The 14,672-nt window shown below is 41.9% G+C and overlaps 1 protein-coding gene across 4 annotated transcripts in view; it reads left to right on the forward strand.

Annotated features, from left to right (window-relative positions):
* lrp8 (low density lipoprotein receptor-related protein 8, apolipoprotein e receptor) overlaps positions 1-14,672 on the forward strand; it is a 115,356-nt gene that overhangs the window by 85,472 nt on the left and 15,212 nt on the right. For all 4 annotated transcript variants that reach the window (XM_040183768.2, XM_040183770.2, XM_040183766.2 and 1 more), the window contains exons 8-13: positions 1,100-1,219; positions 2,043-2,168; positions 7,793-7,964; positions 10,617-10,841; positions 11,452-11,570; positions 12,875-13,014. In XM_040183768.2, coding sequence (XP_040039702.2) covers positions 1,100-1,219; positions 2,043-2,168; positions 7,793-7,964; positions 10,617-10,841; positions 11,452-11,570; positions 12,875-13,014 — 902 coding nt within the window. The remainder of the gene's footprint in view (positions 1-1,099; positions 1,220-2,042; positions 2,169-7,792; positions 7,965-10,616; positions 10,842-11,451; positions 11,571-12,874; positions 13,015-14,672) is intronic.

Consider the following 14,672-nt stretch of genomic DNA (forward strand, 5'->3'; position numbering starts at 1 on the left):
CTGCATTTATTCATGCATTGTATGCCAACAGTTTATTATAACGTGAAACTGAAGGCAGGATGCTCAACATGTATGTATATTATTAGAACAAAATTGGGAAATGAAATAAATACCCAATTGAAAGAAATACCCAGCTAATGGTAAAACCCAAAGTATATGGGCATCTGAACATTGCACCCATGTGGTTTAACATCTTGCCTCAAAACCCTGTGTATTAAAATACTATTATAACAACTTCTCACTCCTGTACCGCAAATTGTCTCCGATATAATTCATACGGTATTAATATTCCCCAAAGAGGGAGACTTTTTTACATATCACTTCTATTAGAACAAGTATGTGGAGAGGTATTTACTCCCAATTTTTTCCATAAACCTCCTTCACACATACCTAATAGTACAATATGTAGCTGTCCTGCTAAAAAGAATTAGTTGAAGTAAGATTTTATATTTTCACTTTCATTAATATTATATTAACACCAGTTTGATTTGTTGTTATCTCATAGAATACTTTGGCTATAGAACATGAACAATTAATAATTGCAATTATAATTTTAGACAAATGTCTCTTAAACTCTTTTCTCTCTCAGTGTCTCTCCCTTTTATTCTTGCCTTCTCTTTCTCCCAGTCTCACTGCCTCTCATTACAACCTGCAGCCTTGAAGTTTAAATCCGTAATGTAAGCCGGTAATGGAGAACCAGTTTTAGTTTTCAGGAGCGATCCCTCTACTTGGAGGGTAGTTAAACGACAACGGTATGAATGGCGGAGCAGAAAAGGATACAGAAAGACACAATTTTAATGGTAGTATAACTGAGAAGAGGTCCAATCTGTTCTATTCTGAAATACAAAAAAAAAAAGCAAATGGAGAGACAGAACTGAGGAGATGAAGGACTTCATGTGAAACAATGGGCATCATTGTAGATATACGTGATTGATTCCAGGTGATTCCAACTGGCAGGATGTTGTCTTTTGGCGTTTGTCTTTCTGTCGAACTGTGGAGTTTGTTGGAGTGAATTCATATTCAACTCTGCCTGTCTTCCCTCCCGTCTCGTGCCTGCCTCGTCCTCTATCCGTCCTCCTGCTGCCCGCCCTCCCATCAGGCCTCAATGAGTGTGTGGACAACAATGGCGGCTGCTCCCACATCTGCAAGGACCGGAGGATTGGTTATGAGTGTGACTGTCCCTCTGGATATCGACTCCTGGACAAAAAGACATGTGGAGGTAAAGAAACAAGTTATGCAACAAAAAAATTTGTCAGCCCCCCAAATATTAGTCAGTCAACTTTTTTATCTTGAATATTTGGGTAGAACTTTTCTGGCAAGTCTCCGGAGAAGAGTCTTGATGAATTGATGTATATGCCGTGTTTAACAGCAGAAAAACCACATCATCACATACTGGGTATGACACTTTGTAAAAGGATGTCAACACAAGTCTAATAATCGATGGTCATTTTGTGCCTGAAGCCGTCCTTAAATGCAAATAAATTGAAAAATATTATAGATATTACGGTAAAAAATTATATATTTTAGCATTAGGTTTTGGGAAATGTGATTATTTTTCATAAGAAATGGAGTGTGGTACATGAGTGGAAGCAGGAATAACCTTTTTTCAAGCCACTTAATTGCATACATATTTTCATATTTTATCAATTTCAAATCTACGAGTCAAGGATTGGTAGAGCCCAGATTCATGGGTGGGTACACATGAAGAAAACAAACAGAACTCTTTACCACCCAACATATATGATGCCAACATTATTATTTTATGTACTTTGCATAGCTCTGGTTATGAGATGAATGCACAATTATTCATTATTATTAAACCAGTAGCAAGCACACATATTTTTGTTCTAATAGCTAAGATAAGTCCTTCAAATCCATTTGAAGGATCAGAGACTTCATTTGAAGTCCAGATTCTTCTGAGAAAGATTGTTAACTTGATGGATAGATTACATTTATCTCTTATTTCTCACTCTTAACTCGGGCATAATTGACTTGTGTCTGTTGTTTTAAACGTCACATCTCTGCCATGTTTCTCCACACAGACATCAATGAATGCGAGAACCCAGATGCCTGCAGTCAGATCTGCATCAACTACAAAGGCGATTACAAATGTGAATGCTACGAAGGCTACGAGATGGACCCTGCCTCTAAGACCTGCAAAGCTGTGGGTGAGTCACTTATCAAACACACACTGAATAGACTGATGTCCTCACACACAATACGGACATGAGAACACGCGTACTTGAAAGGAATCACGTGTCAAAACCAGCTCAGGTGTACACCATTGCTCTTCCGTTAAAGAGACGTTGCATCGCACAATATTCTCACACTTTCTGAGAAACAAGAAGCTTGCTTAGTATGGAGGCCGTGCACAGCAATCTGTGCAAAGATAAATATTTGCCACTTTTTCCTGCAAGTCTCATTAATGAAAAGTTTGCAGCCAGCTGCTCTCTGTGGAGTGTCGAGGGAAGGCGGTTGTGTGGGGAGGGGGCCTGACTCGAGCAGGGTCCCGCCTCTCGTTGACCTGGGTAAACACTCTGAGCAGTGGTATGAATGAAAATGCAATACTGGTCTCACCAGGCAAGGTCGTTGCTGGGAAATGGTCCGCCTAAATCCCGGGGAGAAGATGCAACTGCACCGGCTTGTTAGCTGCACATAAAAGTTCCTTTTGAAAGGCTTCATGTCAATTCAGCGTTTTTTTTGACACCCCCGATCCTCAGTTTCTTACAACCATTTAAATGTGCAGACCATGTTGATGTGTAGGGATTTTATGTATTTTAAAACTAGCTGGAGCAGAATATCTGTGCTGTTGCTGTAATATAAAAATGTACACCCTTTCCATTTAAAATAATAGAAGAGTAACTGCAGAGAGGATTGAAGCTACAGTCAGTTAATAATCAGTGTTTGATCTACCGTATTATAAATTCTACAGGAAACATAACATCTGGCCCTGGCAGTGTCGATGCCTCGCAACGACACATTTACTTAGATTGAGAATGGAACCTTTGACTGATTGAGTTAAACCGCAAATTAAAAAAAAAAAAGTGTTACTGGTGATTACTGCCATCGCTCTGGGTGAATCATTAAAGGTTGAACTGGCCCGTTAATGAGAGAGTTTAAAGCCAAAAGAGACACTCACTCCCAAACTAAGTGGTATAAAAAACACACCATTGATTACTTCATGCTTCTCTGTGTGAATCTTTAATCTGTTAAGCAGTGCGAACAGTCCTTGTTAGAGGCCGGGACATTTATTAGAATAGAGGATTGGCGAGCAGCAGGGGAAAGGAGATATATGGATGGATGGATGTCTCTGGGCTCATTGAGGTAATGTGGAGATGTATCCGCGCTGTCCATTCTGTGTGCCAACGGAGACGGCATCAAGAGGAAGAGACCCAACGCGTGACAGGATTATTGTTTACGTTGTGGTTATTTATGTTGGTTATTTATTCAGAGACACAACTAGAGACGGGACCATAAATACAGAGATAAGTTGAGATAATATGGACCCATCGAAGCCGTGTTTCCCTGGACGCTCATTCCTAGACGCTCGTATGTGCACCCAATCACACATGAGCATGGCCGCACACGTTAGCATGCATGTACAATTTGGGATTCAAGTTACTGTTGTGGAAGATTTTGCACAGACAATCGGCAAATAAGAATAAGGCTCTGAGTCGAATATGTCTTTCTCTGTTTATTTCCTTGCAAGGGAAAAAAAGGTCACAACAGCTACGTGCTCAGTAGACTGCCAAGAACTTTCCTTCCCCCATAACAGGGCCAGGCAGTTCTTATACCTACAGGTGGCCTCCAAACCAACTTGTTGTGTCTCTACAGAGACACAACAACAAGTCTCTAAAGACTGGCACCTTATCGGTGTGAGACACTCTAACTCAATTCTTTATCATTGCCACACCATCCCAGCATTTACAATTTAAAACCTTGCTTGTTTTTTCCATGACGTTACACATTTGAACAAGCATTTATTTAGAGGACTCTCATTGACCGTAACACACAGACACTGGATAAGAGGTATGACAGCTTCTTTGATGAGATACAGCACTGGCAGAGTTCTGATTAAAATTACACAGTTATGGCTGGTATTTGTGCTTTTATCTTTGGGCCACACATCAAAACACAATGTCATCCGCAAGTTGAACACAATGGCACGTATGCGCTTTTTTCCCCTCCATTTCCTCAACTTGTGTTTGCTGTATTAATGCAGGTTAAGCCAGTGTAAATAATTAAGAGTTGAAGAGTTACCCTTCGAACACCTGAGTTTGGATTTGCTGATTAGTTTTGGAGTAATATGCAACACTAGGAATGCTAATTAAAAGTCCCAGACAGGAGTCCTCATACGTTGCCTCTTTTAAGCAGGTATTGCAGGTGGCAGTCGTCTACTTGAGTCATTCATATTTTTGTGTTGGTCCACATTGATTTGAGCAGGACCAAGACTGAAAGGGAGGAATTGAAATATGAAAGCATTAACATGACACACCGGTCGCCTCACAGTAGATAAATGATTTTCTGGTGTTATTCGTCATTGTCACCATTATTTTATCACCACCACAACATTTAACTACTCAAGAAAAGGTTTTGCCAGGTTTCAAATTTGTATTATAAAAACTACAAAACAAAATCTAAGTTAAAGGGTTGAACTAGGAATCAAAACAAATACTAAATATGTTTTCTACTTCTGCCCGTAATAATGGAATATAAATACTGCTTGTTTAGGATCGCTAAACAACCAAATATTAACATCTCTCCCTACAATCACCTATATAAAAATGGAAAACCTACAAACTAAAGGTTTTGTGTGGTGAGAAGGATGTGACAGCATGGCCGACGTTACAGGTCCACCCAACAAACCGGTTGTTCCAACAGGACACGCTGTCACAACGATGCAGAGGAGGTTTACAAACTGCCTGTGGACAGAAATCTTTTTTTTTGTTTTTTTGCTTCTTTCCTTCACTTTGTTCCTCGTTGTCTCTCTCATCTACAGAGCACTGCTGACTTAACCACAGTGCCATGAGCAGTTCTTTTCCACACTTGACAGTTTGAGCACACACTTTTCAAAATGATTTTCAAGCACTGGTCAGATTTTTCCCATTGTCAAAATATTTTGCCATAGGGCCCAAGATGTTCCAGAAACTTGTCTCAGTCTTTCCTGCTGGCTCATACTGTGGATAGAGAAGCACATAACATTTCATTCTGTCTCCCTTTAAGAATGTGGTAATATTAACCCACAATACAAATGCACACATATAAATGAATATATTGTATCCGTCTTTTATTCTTTCAATGAATGGTCAAACAATGGTCAAACTTCAAAACTGTCAGTGTGATGTTGAAATTGTAATAACTTAAGAGTACATAACTTGCTTTGGCATGAAGAATGCTAGCGGGCAGGATGACCTATGGGACAGAGGGTCCATTTCTGTTACCTGATGCACCGTCTATGCCTTATTATCCATGTGTGTCTACTTCCTACTCCCGGACACGAACCTATGTGTAGCCCATCCATCTGTTATGTTCTTACGTTGCGTCTGCAAAATAAAAATCTTCTCTGGTGCAAATCACAGCGCCTTAAGGGCCCGACGGTATTTCCCATGCTATTTTGTCTCTTCTCTGTATTATTTGGCTAACGGGGCCCAACAGCCCTGAACTGGCATTACAGATTAAAATATACCTTGGGGATCCTGTTCTTGCTCAGAAAGCTGACAGTTGCTCTGCCAGGAAATATTGAGGAGAGATTACGTTTCAGTGGTTGAGGACATCTCTGGTGTCATCGCCTGAGGAAAATCAGCTTTTTTATTTAATGAAGAACATATTTCTGTGACTACAGTGATGAGGGATATCAGATGTTGTCTTGAACAAATGGGTCGAGGGGATTGATGAAGATAACTCGGATCCTTTCTGTCGTTATTAGAAATAACGATATATGTTGTTTCTCTTTTCTCATCCCGACTTCATTGTTCTCCCCTTTCTTCTACCGAGCCCAGATTCTTTATCCCGCAGGTCATCCGATCTGTTGATCTTTCTCTCCTGCCTCCTTCCCAATTAAATCATCCCACTTTTTATTTCTCCATGAGTGGCGCAGCACCCGACCCGCGTCCCATCAGTGACTGAGAACGATGGAGACAGAGAAAGACCGAAAGATGGACCATCGCATTCGCTTGCGTCTTTCACGACTCGCGTCTTCCCCCTTTCTCGCTCTACATCTCTCGCTCGCTCTCTCATGCAGCGGAAAATCGGAGGAAAAGGATCGGATCCAAACAGTAGTCGTAATGTAATATTTTCTGTGCTGTAGCCGAGACTGAAGATTCCTATTGAGGGAAAGTGTGCGTGTGTGTGTGTGTGTTTCAGTATGACTGTTGCTCAACTAAGTGCCATTTCTGCTTAAGTGGACAGTGCGGAGTGGTGAGTAATGTAACAGATAGGAGACGGCTGATGGAGTGAAACAAGATGTATTTGTGTGAGAGAGAGCAAAGTTTAAAGACAGAGAGAGCAGCACGCCGACAGACAACATTTGGAGGCGAAGCCGAGCTGTTGAGATAAAGGAATTAATTGGATTACATTTAGATGAATGTTATTAGCGATTTGTGATTGTGTACAATTGCGATGCTTTTGTGGGTGTAGAGTGTGCTGTGAGTTGTCACCGCCGTGTGCAGACCAGCACACACGTTAATTATGCATTCGCATACACGCCTTTGAACCTGTGTGTAATACAGAGGACGTTGACCGTCTTAACTGCTTGACAATTATTTAAATGTTTGAGACCTGCTGAAAAGTAGGTAACGCATGCGTCAGCCAACAGCACGTGCTGTTGAGGAGAAGCCCAGAAACATACATGTAAAGGGTTGTACTAAAAATAGAATAATGTGTAACATCTTATTTATCCACCTGCGTATTGCTTCATTACTTTATCAGCAGGACAAATACTCATATACACACGCTCAAAGGCTCTTTAAATGGTTGTGCCCTTTTCAAGTTGTTAGTCAGAGACAACTTTCTTAATATATGCGTTACTTTTCTGCAGAGCTTAATTGTGTGAATACTTAACGGCATTGTGTTGTGTCAAAGTATGTGCGTGTATGCAGAAAGTTACTCTTCTTGTCCTTAAATCCTTTTATTTTGATTATTTACTTAAGCTTACATGATCACAGTTGCATGTGTGTAGAACCTTCATAGTACAAAACAAAACCTTGATTATCTCTCTTGGTGATAAAAATCAGCACTCGATACCACCCATGGTTTGTCTGTAGCTGAATGGGAAGCTTTTTAACATTGGTGATGAAGTACATGTACAGAGCAAAAAAGGACGGGAGCTCCCTGATTGATTTGTGTCCTTAACCTTGTTACATTGTTACACTACAGTGTATTCATTAAAAACAATGACAATAGATCTGTAGTGGGCAGCACAATGTGACCCGGTCTGTCTCAGGCTCCGGTACAGCGTGGGTTGAACCGCAAGATGAAAACATGCAGATTCTCCTTTCAAACAGGTTTGAGATGTGTCTTTTTATATTTGCATGTCATGTAGGATTTTCAAGATCATGAAATGCTTCCTGGTCACGTGTGCACTAACACACTTATGATTGGCAGCTTTGCAAATGGCGCATGTCTAGTAGAGTTGGATGACGTGGATGTAAAATGTAATCTGTTTGGGAGCTGCAGATCACATCTCCTGGGATTTTTCCACCCAGGTCACGTTATAAATGATTGGCATCGAATGTTTTTTCAGGAGACATACTCATACATGATCGTGGCGTGAATGTATTTCCCTCTCCATCAGGAAAGAGTCCGTACCTGATGTTCACCAACCGGCACGAGATCCGTCGCATTGACCTGCTGAAGAGTGAATACACGCAGGTGGTTCCCACGCTGAAGAACGCAGTGGCCCTGGATGTAGACGTGTCCACCAACAAGATGTTCTGGTGTGATCTATATCATCGTAAAATATACAGGTACACACACACACACACACACACACACACACACGTGACATGGCATCGTGCAGAATCAGGACTTTGAGAGTTTGAATCATGATCGTTCCTATTTCTGTCATTCTGTTTCTTCTCCATCCACTTTGTCTGCTTCAACTTGTCACACTTCTGGTAATGAGACAGCAACACGTGTGTGTGTGTGTGTGTGTGTGTGTGTGTGTGTGTGTGTGTGTGTGTGTGTGTGTGTGTGTGTGTGTGTGTGTGTGTGTGTGTGTGTGCATGCGTGCCTGCATACCATACCTTGAGGGCTGTGTTTTTAAAAGGTTAACTGTTTGTCCTTCACAAACATATGAACACCCACACACATAATGTAGGTTTGTCGTGTGTGTGTGTGTGTGTGTGTGTGTGCGCGCTATTCCCCCTTATGGCTGCCAGCTAGTGGGAGGAGCTTTCTATCATTTCAGCCATATGCTCTCTCTAATTTCGCTGCCTCAATAATCACCACCATTACTCATCTGTATACACACAAATGCACATCCGCACACTTCCACACTAATTCAGGGATTTGCTCGAGGGCTTCTGACAGAGAAAGGACAAATGAACTAATTCGTAATGATGAACTCCTCTTTGGAAATTGCAAACAAACACACACACACACAGACACTTCACATGGCCGGCAACAACTGCATTAATAGAGTTGAATCCAGCTTTTTGTTGGTTGTATTTGAGTCATACATTGAAAAAAACAATATTATTACATCCAACATCAAAGAAACAACACTCATCTTATGTTGCACGATATCATTTTGAAGGACAATCCCAACAGGTCATTATGACGAAGTACCTTTAAGATCATCTGCTTCTCTTTTGGATAGTTCATTGATAATAGTTTAAATTATTTGGCCTTCTTAAAAGTAACAATACCACACAATTATACTACACAACAGCTATATCAGATGCAAATATGGATTTACCTTTTTTTAGCCTCTTAACCCGAGTTCTGTCAGCAGGATTACGAATGGTGAAGTCGTCTTCCTCCATTCTGTTGCCACCTTGCTACCAAGATACATGAAAGAAAAAGCAAATGCATTTGTCGACGACATCAATGCAGGCGTTGAGATTGTTTTAAGTCAACTAACAGAAAGAAATCATTTATAAATCAAAGTCTCTTTGCAAAGAACATCCAAATACTGCAAATGCAAAAGCCACTTCTAGGTTGATTGTAGTTGTTCTTTTATCACTTTTATCATTTATTTTTTTCATATTTAAGTCAAGAATGCTTTCCTGTTTTAAATAGCTAAATTCCTTGAATCTTAATGCTACGGACATTGATTCTACCTTCTATTCAAGAATTACTTAACTTCCAATGTAGTACTTTTTCTTCTGACAAGAAGCATTTTACCAAATGGAAATAGCTGTGTATTCAAAGGCGATTCATCCTCATTGTCCCTCACTCTGACTTTGTGGTTTTCCAGACTTAATTCATTGTAATTAGGAAGCTACGGGTCAATGAACCTCTATCTCCTCCCTGGGATAGAGATGTTTGTTACAAAGAATAATAAAGCCAATCAAAGAAGCAATGTGCTCAGTCTCACGGACTCCTCCATTGAAGACTCTTTTCTTAGTCCAAACAGTCCTTTATTCCTCCCTCTGACCTCTTTGTCTATCAATCCATTAATAAACAAGGACGTGATGAATAATACAATACTCTCTGCAAGTAAGTATATTTTAAGCATGAAATACCCACAATAATCCACACTAGGTCTGTAAAAAGAGTTTATGGGTTCATGATGTGATTATTACATTGAAAATTGGGATACAATGCAGGATACAAGTCACGGCTGGTGCGTCTTATACCTCAGCTGCAGTTTTGACATTGACCACTGTTGCACCAACAAGCTCGCTACAGACCTCCTTTTGATTTGCTGAGTGTGAGGCAGGTGTTGGGTCAGGTCTATTAACCCTGGCGCACGAGCAAAACGCCAGAGATGATCCATCACAAGAGAGCAGCAAGCTAAGTTCCCCTCCTACAGATGAAGATGTCCGCGGTGGAAAACAGCCTATTAACAACACAAGCTGCTTCCAAGTCGCTCACTCATCCATCTCCACCTCATCTTTCGCTCCAACTACCTCAGCGGCCTTCAGTTAAGCTGCTCCTCCCTTTCGTATCTTGTTGCCTTTATTATTGCCCGGCTTCCCAAAGTGTGACATCGGAGTATGAATTGGGACATTGCATTTTCCGACAAACTAACAGGGTTGTCTCATATTGTCCTTTTTTATATCACTATGTCTGTATAGCGAAGATATCGATTTGCCAATGAAGGTAAAAGAGAATAAAATGGCTTAAATGGGGACATAAATAGTGGACATTATCAAGGGATTGAGAAGACGAGAGAGAAAGACAGGGGGAGAGGGACAAAAACCGATTGAGAGCCAGGGTGTTTGAAAAAGACAGACTATTTCTCCTTGTTGTTGTTTTGTGGGAGGCCTGAGGTCTGGTTTGGAGGGGTCAGGTTTAGGCGCCCCTGACGTTGTCTTAGTGAAGAACGCCGGTTCCCCACCACGTGCAACAGAGTATCTACGGCCGCTCATTTCCCCACTGTTCCTAAACGATTGTGTCCTTCATGATTTCCACACCATTGACTCACACAGATCTTCTCTACTACTTAACAGTGCTTACATCAACAAGGCCAGTGACTCGTCACAGCACCTGACTCTTATCGACTCACTCCTCTCCCCCGAGGGACTGGCCGTCGACTGGGTCCACAAGAACATCTACTGGACCGACTCTGGCAACAAAAGCATCTCTGTTGCCACGGGAGACGGCAGGAAGAGGAAAGTACTGATAGCCACTGAGCTGAGCGAGCCGCGCGCCATCGCAGTCGATCCCCACCAAGGGTAAGTAGGAAAGGTGTAAAGGTGGGGGAGATTTTTGATGAAAGGACCAAGCACAAGGAGAGAGCAATGGAGTTTGAGGGAGAGGATAGGGAAGGATGGAGGCAGCAGGAGAGGCGGGATGGACGAGCATGTAGGAAAAGACGGGTTGTCTAAATTCTGCTTTACACCACACCGTATCAACGGTACTTATAGTGCTGAAGCCATCTGTTAGATTAAGAAGTTTAAATGTATTTGGAGACGAGATGTAACTCCCGTCTACTCTACCCGCTGCCTTCGCTTCGTCTCCTTTGCCTTGAGTTCTCAAAAGGACTATTTACACAGCTCAACAAAGCTAGACTGCTCTGGTATGCTATGCATGCAAATTAATGAAGCTTTACACACACACACACACACACACACACACACACACGCACACAAGTTTCCAGTACCAGCAGTTTAAAGCCTGTTTCAAAAGTAAAAGTTTGATGTTGTTGTAAAGTAAATGAGATAGAGAGTCAGACGCAGGCATTTTGTTATAGAATAAAGTCGATTCCGTTACATAATTGTTGTACATATGGACTTTGTTATTGCACATGTCTAACCGGTTGGTACTGAATGTGTCTTTCGGCAGGTTTATGTACTGGTCCGACTGGGGAGGTCAGGCCAAAATTGAGAAGTCCGGTATGAATGGAGTGGACCGACAAGTTCTCGTGTCCGAACACATCGAGTGGCCCAATGGAATCACTCTGGGTAAGGAGAGACAGAAAACATTAAGCTACCATGCCGGGCCTGTTGATACAGGGACGGGGAAATCAATCAGCTCTGAGACCGCAGTATAATCTAAGGTATAATGCTGATGCTGCTTTTGGAGAGGGAGGAAAAACATTTGGGTTTGAGTAAATACAAGACGAAGAAACAAATGAGCACAGCGACAGCGGGACAGAAAGAAACAGAGAGGCAAACAGCAAAGGAAACCGTCCAGGGGTGCTGCAACCCGTGAGTAGCTCTCATTGTTACAGCTCAGTTTGTGTCTGGCTCTCATCACTCAAGCCAGCGAACACGGGCCCGAATTAATAAACCAGACCCGACTGTGCCATCGATACCTCCCATCATCCCTTTCATCTCCCTCCGTGGCAACAGCCAATTTCTCCCAGCTGCCCGCGTCCGAGGAGAAAAAGAGGCTCGCAGTTACCGCACTCTGTGGAATTGACGTGTCACTACATCTGTATGAAAACAAATTATTTTTTAGAGTACGGCGATTGAGAGAGTTGGCCAGACCGCTGTGAAAGAAGAGGAGGAGGAGGAGGAGGAAGAGGAGGAGGGAATTTCCCCTAGTTATTGATTTCATATAGAGCCGAACAAAAATGATGTCTGATTTGGGGGGGCAGAAGTTTGTAATGAATTTGTTCTTTTTATATGGTCATGTTGAAGGAGAGTTTTGTTTTGTGTAATTATATCAATTGAATAATTAAATAATAAGTCAGTTTCACCTGAGGGTTATACAGATAAACTTCTGGAAAACAAGTGAATCGACCTTTTAAAAAGCTCAGTGAGAACGTTTTATTTTAATTTAATTTCGATGCTGCGTTCATGACCTTTTACTATTTATTGATATTTATTTATTTAACATTCCTGATAAAAAGCAGAGTCGTACTTGGACTCCGTCCTTTCCCTTTTAACATGATGGAATCTATACTTTGTGGTATAGAGCGGGAGAAAAAAACATTGAGTCCTAAAAAAAAAAGGAAAACAATTCATGGTGGTAGAATTGAAAAACAGCAAAGTGTTTCTTTCGACGTAAGTCCAGCAACACTAATCAATTTGCTCAAGGGCACGTATATATTTTCCCTGCAAAGAAGTCAACCGACAACATTACAATCACATCTGTGTTCTCTCAGGGCCTCCGCCGTCACGTCAAAGAAGATTGATGGTGTGGCTACTGAGCCGTTACATTCATGTACTCACACTGTGGGCCCTCTCTCATGCAATGACCTCTCTTGCTCCTTCCCCCCTTGTTCTGCCTGCCTCTTTCTTCTCCTGCTCCGCCGTCTCAGACTTGTCCAACAGGCGTCTCTACTGGGTGGACTCAAAGCTGCACCTGCTGTCCAGTGTGGATCTGAACGGGGACAACCGCAAAGTCCTGCTGTCCTCCCAGCAGCACCTGGGACACCCCTTTGCCCTCAGCGTGTTCGAGGTAAGCGCTGCAGCCGCGTCGTCAGTCCAGCCGATGGTCGCTTTTGGTCTCCCTTGCTTGCTATTTGTTTGCAAAAGAAAGTTTAGCGTACCTCACCGTGCTTTCCCAAATTGTCCCGTTAAATACAAATGGCTTATATTGTACCTGTTTCTTCAGTCGGCCCCGTTTTCCAAAGCACACCAGCTCTTTTAGAGCAGCCGTCGCTTCTGTGTTCATTTCAGTTCAACCCGCATGTTGTGAAAAGTGAGTCAGTCTTGCTAAGGCCCGACAACAACAAAGGTATTTGCTTTAAAAATACAAATGTCCCTTGTTCAGGCTGATATGAAGTAACTTAATCCAGGAATATAAATAATACACCAGGCTAATAGGTTATACTTAATAAATAAATAAAGCAACTCATGTTGGCAGGCGTGTGAAATCTTTTTCAAACCAGCTTGCTTGAATAACAGTTCAACATTTAAACGAAGCAGTTAAATTAGAACTCCAAATTGTAGCATACATATAGATTTATTTACAAATGTGGATCTTGACATCTGTTGTCAAAGTGTTTGTCGCAGGTCTCAGCTGAAAAGCGAACAAGACGCTAACTTCCTTTTCTGACTGACCGACCTTATGTCACAAATCATTGGCGACACTCATTTATTGTTTGTTGATCCCGGTTATAGCGGCATATTTCTAGATGTTTGCTGAGCCCAATTTAAGCCTCCAACATGAGTTTTTGCACATTTTTTTGTATTTTCCCTACTACCTCATCTTTGAGACTGAATTGGAACAAATGGGAGCAGGTGACATTTTAGTAGCAAGTTAAACACAGTGAAGGAATCATCTTTCCAGCGTAGAGTCGCAACGGAGTACTGCAATCGATGAAACTAATTTGGGTTCATTTATTGAGTCAGTCTGTTAGAGCTCATCAGGTATAGATCGTGTGGAAGGCGGGAAAGAGAAGCTCGAGAGCAGAGCAGTGCAAGAACGAGGAAGAGGGAGTTCAAATTGGGATCAGCAGGAAGTACTTTCTCCCTTTCTTTCCTTGCTGCACACACTGAGATGATGAGAAACAACGGGAAGAGAGGACATCCATCACATCCCGCGGAGTGTGTTCGAAAGAGGAAGAGAGCCGAGAACGTTCCGGCAGATGTGAAAGTTCATCTCGAGAGATTAATGGCCACCAGCTCTTCTGGTCTTTGTCGTGTTCTGGTTATGATACAGACCAAATTAAATATCCTTTAACAGTGCGGCAGAATGTCCCAGCACTAATGGGGGTTTTCTGAAAGACTGTATTTGGCCATTTGATTGTGGGTTGTGTGTTTCTTGGGAAATGACCCCCGAGGGAGCTCGTTTGGCTTCGGGTTCAGGATTGTTTTCTACAGTTAAGTTTATTCATTAACATGAGAACTTTATGAAGATAACATACCATGAAGTCATCATTTGAATCCTCTTTGACCATATTCTGACTGAGAAAGGCATAACTAATTGAGTAGATACATACTATGGCGTTATATTTGTGCCACAATCCTGAGCGCGTAATTTTAAGTTTTGAGCACAGAGAACTATATTATAGCAAAGAAAAACATTCCGTGCGCGCAGTTTACTGAGGTGCCCTCGCCACAAACTGGTTTTCTGCGCGCAGGCAGCCGTTGCTGCGCTCGCGCCACCTCTTC

This window comes from Gasterosteus aculeatus, chromosome 8, assembly GCF_964276395.1.
Source record: "Gasterosteus aculeatus chromosome 8, fGasAcu3.hap1.1, whole genome shotgun sequence".
NCBI lineage: Eukaryota > Metazoa > Chordata > Actinopteri > Perciformes > Gasterosteidae > Gasterosteus > Gasterosteus aculeatus.